This window comes from Aegilops tauschii, chromosome 6 (assembly GCF_002575655.3).
Source record: "Aegilops tauschii subsp. strangulata cultivar AL8/78 chromosome 6, Aet v6.0, whole genome shotgun sequence".
Classification (NCBI taxonomy): domain Eukaryota; kingdom Viridiplantae; phylum Streptophyta; class Magnoliopsida; order Poales; family Poaceae; genus Aegilops; species Aegilops tauschii.
Genome location: NC_053040.3, coordinates 246,319,209 through 246,323,534, shown reverse-complemented (window position 1 = coordinate 246,323,534; position 4,326 = coordinate 246,319,209). Strand labels below are relative to the sequence as shown.

The 4,326-nt window shown below is 44.9% G+C and overlaps 1 protein-coding gene across 2 annotated transcripts; it reads left to right on the top strand.

The window, feature by feature from the left end:
* The first annotated feature begins 446 nt into the window (after window positions 1–446).
* Window positions 447–4,077, top strand: LOC120966434 (uncharacterized). Of its 2 annotated transcripts, XM_073501355.1 has the most exons (5): window positions 447–1,079; window positions 2,229–2,421; window positions 2,543–2,611; window positions 3,330–3,410; window positions 3,841–4,077. In XM_073501355.1, exons 1-5 carry the CDS (start codon window positions 862–864, stop codon window positions 3,958–3,960), a joined length of 681 nt encoding a protein of 226 aa, XP_073357456.1. In that variant the 5' UTR covers window positions 447–861; the 3' UTR covers window positions 3,961–4,077. The 2 variants fall into 2 exon arrangements, 1 of the variants encoding a protein (XP_073357456.1); XR_006665359.2 differs by having other exon boundaries at window positions 459–1,079; window positions 1,982–3,410.
* The last annotated feature ends 249 nt before the right edge of the window (window positions 4,078–4,326 follow it).

The following is a 4,326-nucleotide window of genomic DNA, read 5'->3' as shown; positions in this document are numbered from 1 at the left end:
TGCGTTGGATAACCCCGACGCTGCAATTGAGCTTCATCGGGCACCGTGGTGCTACATTGGAGCTATTAGCACGCCGTTGAGAGATGTAATGGAGCTTCGTGGGGATGTTATCGGGGCTACGTTGAAACTTTTTCACGCTCGGTGCTGTCACGACATATTGATGTGATCGAATGATAGCCAATGCGCAGATCGGGCGGCTAGCTAGGCGGATGATTTCTAGACAAAATCAAATGGCTGACTCATAGTTCTTTGCTTATTGTTAATCGATTAAGACCAATTTACATGGTCATAACATCATCAAAGCCTATACTTCCTTCTGATTGTCCTATGGACATGTCACGCGGATCAAGCATCACAAACCATCGGATACTCCCAGATCCAACAGCCCACACCCCCTCACCTCTCACCCCTTGTCCCACCCGCAGCCCAACCACCCAAACCCTAACTTCCCTCCCACTCCAGCCGTCGCTGCCCCCTTCTCCCTCCCAGATCCAATCCAAGTCAGAACCCCTCGCCCTCCCACCCCGGCCTCCATCTCCATTCCTGCGCGCGTCGGCCACCTCCCTCCGACGGAGTTCGACCCCCACCCCCAAGCACCGTTGCTCCACCCTCTCCGGTGCCCATCCACAGATCGAGCGAGGGGTGAGGCAGCGCCCAGATCCATTGCCCTGCCGGAATGAGATGCAGCACCAGATCCCTCCTTATTCCTGACCTCTGGTGGCGCTGTCGCAGCCACCTTCGACGCTGCGGCTCTCCTACTTCGTCCAGCCTCGTGCCTACGCCTCCCCCCTCTCCCCTCGCGCCCACGCCTCCCCCGCCCTCGTCGGACTCACCATCATCTGCTGCACCGAGGAGATAGGCATGTGTGAGTCCTCCCTCTCGGGGGAGGCAGAGGGGCGCCGCGGCGGTGATGGGGAACAAGATCGCGCGGACGACGCAGGCCTCGGTGACGGAGTACTACCTGCAACCTCGTGCTGCTCGACCTCGTCAGCCGCGACCGCATCCACTGCAAGCACGACGAGGGCCTCCTCCTCGTCAAGGTGTACTTCAAGCGCACCGGAGAGCCCCTCGACCTCAAGGTAACCGCCGCATCCACATCCCCTTCCCCCTTCGGTTTGGGCGGCTGGGCGGCATGAGAAGATCTGTTTGTTGCCTCGCATGACCATGAATCGGAGGCTGGAGCAGATCCGGAGGGCGTTCCAGGGCCTCGAGGGCTCCCATGTCTGACCCTTCTAGTGTTTAATTTTTCATACTCAGGTTGTAATAATTTTCAACTTATAGTCAGGTTGCTCTGCTCAGTCACTTGGTAGTTTTAGGAATGTTCTCATGTTGATTCTATCTTCTGCCTGGCTCAGAGGATGAAGATAAGGAACACAAAGCAGAGCTAATAGATCAAATCATCCTCACTGCATAATCTGATAGACCTAGCTGGCAGTAGTGTAGTAAGCAAAACATTAACTCTGCGATGCTTCCAGTAGACAACTAGCATGCATGTTTTGGGTAATCAATTTAGTTGTTGTGTTGTATAAATGGAAAGTGAAAACCTTGATAAGTTAAACCTAGGTGCATGATTTTATACCGGATCTGATATGCTTTTAAATTGTACCTGTGTACTAAACCCAAGTTAAGTATACCCGAGTATTCTCGCGCTTGCATAATATGTGTGAGCTAGGTTTCAGTTGGCCTTGTATTTATATTTTCGTCCTGTTTGTCGTTCTGCTAGTCTCACTACGGTTAGCTCTAACAACCCAGTTCAGTATTTCAGTTACGGAGTGGCCTGTCCTATGCTGTGTCCTGCCACTCAAACGTATTTTGGGGGCATGATCAATCATTTTATCATGATGGAAAGAATAGCCCAAATTTGCTTCTACTTTTAAGCTAAAAAATGTTTGTGTAGTAAACATTATATGCAAGATTGTTACTGCCATGCGTGCACATTATACATTTTTTATCTCGTTAATGTTAATCAATACCGATCTAGGTGACTAGTCAATCAACATTTGCTGGAATCATGCACCGTGCTGGTGTTAGTCGCAATGATCAGCTTCAATAGGATGACCAGTACCTGAACATGATGCATATTTATTAAAAAAAATGGTAATGCATTTTGCTCATACCAGGGTACTCGATTTAGTCTATTGCGAATGCTAATAGACCATGATAACTTGTATATTGGACCTGCCCCCTCTCTCTGTTTGACTCGTCAATCTCTCTATATCTTTCTGAAGGCGCCGCCGGGTTCGAGGGTGGAGCCCGAGGCTCCACTGGAGCATGGATCAGACGTGCAGGAGGTGGAGCTCCGCATGGATCACGACGTGGTCGTCGTGGGGGCCTGGACCATTAGGTCCGCAGGCGGCATCGGGGGCGGTGCAGTGCCAGCTGCTGGACATGGTTCACCCGGGGTTGGTGTTGATGCACAAGGTTAGGAGGCGTTCTGGCCTGATTGATCTGTTCTGGAGTGATACGCTTAGGCGGCTTGGCTTAGATGGCTGCGATGCGATGCTCATTTTGGGGTGTTTTGCGGGTGAATTTCGATGCCAAGACGGAGTACGACATGATCCAGAACTACTGGATTCTCCTGGATGTGTTCAACAAGTTGCAGATAGGCAAGGTACGGGTGGTGATTCTCCTGGCTTAGATCTCTATCCGTGGATTTATCTGTGATTGTGTCTTGCATTTTGTCATCTGGGAAAGCAAATGTGATCTGTCTGTACAGTAGTTCGGTTTATATATGCGGTGTGTGGGGATTCAATCTGGAACAGTTGTGTGTGATTGATGTCAGCATGTGGTATAGCCACAAGGTGATTTGATAACTAACTAAATTTGTTGTGCACTATTGAAGTTATGCTCATTGATGTGTACAGTACTAAACTTGTACAATTCTTGTCCTGTTTCCACACAACATTAAGATTAGAGTCGTGCTTTTTGAATGTTTTGCCGATTTTTATGGCCTGTGTGCTAGCAAACTGAACTAAGAGTGCTTCATCTTTGTCCTTCAACTTCTATTCTTATGAAAATTAAATAGAGGATCTATTTTGCTCCCTGCTCTGATTGGCTTTAATCGATATTTGTCCCATCCAACACTCTGAGTATCAATGTGTTGTTTTAATCCTGATGATGATGTGGTAGTATGAAGTGGACACCATATTCCTGTTTAAATGCATAAGGAATAATTTGATTCATCATGTCCTTGTTTACCCATGCCAGATTTGTTGCTTCCGGAACTCTTGGTCCTTCATATCTAAAGTTTACATGTACTGTAGAAGATCTACTTTATGCTAATACCTACTTGTGTAACATTTTGCATGGTATACTTCTAAATGGACAAGTACATGCGGCGTCCATCATCAACGATGATGCGGACTAGATGTTCAACTTCAAAACCATCCATCATATCAACACAAAGTCAGGTATGTTGTTGTCTTGTTGAACAGATAAGGGCCTGATGCTTGATGGCCTTATGCTTGATGCATGTATCATTTGACACACACATTAGTAAATCTGAATTAATTTTTACAAGGTTGCTTATTGATTGAATATGAGTATTTTTCCTTATACTCAAATGGAACTTTGATCTGCTGTAACTTTGAATGATCATTTTTAAACCTTGTCGTGTATGTGAAACATTCAATGCTTATTTCTTGCTAAGTTTGTCATATGTGCCAATTCAATTCCCAGATTTGATGAATATGCCTATTCCAGATAAGTAGAATGATCTTGTTAAAATAATAATAAGTAGAATGATAAAATACTGGTGTGTCTTTAGTTTTTATTTTAAAAGTATCCGTGTAATATTTCTTCTATTAGTGACATACTTTTTGTTCTCTTTTGAATGTCCAGATGTTTTGCAAAAGGAAGAAGCGGTACTTGAAGAAGCAGATTACAATGTTTTCTCATCGTGAAGCACTAGATAGGCTTGTTCTATTTATTTTTCCTGTTCTGGAGTATTCCAGCACCTGAATGCTTGACTACAACATGTTGTAGGTTGCTTGGATTTGTATAAAATACATATGTGATGGAAATTTGTAGAATGTGTGTTCTGAGATATTTTCGTAATATTCAGCTAATTCGTGGTAACTTGATTCATATTGTTATTCAAACTGGTTTGAAAATGTTCGTTAAATGGGCTGGAGTTGGACCTTAAAGAGGCCAAGGATCAAATTTTATTGGACAAATATTTTGGGTAAAAAAGTAAAACAAAAATAAATGAATGTGGAAAGGCCAAGGCCCAGGAAAGAAAAACCTGGAAAACATTGGGCTGGACTCATTTGAAAAAAAAGATTAAAAGGCTTTAATGTTGGGCTTGGCCCATGAAGTCGACCAAAA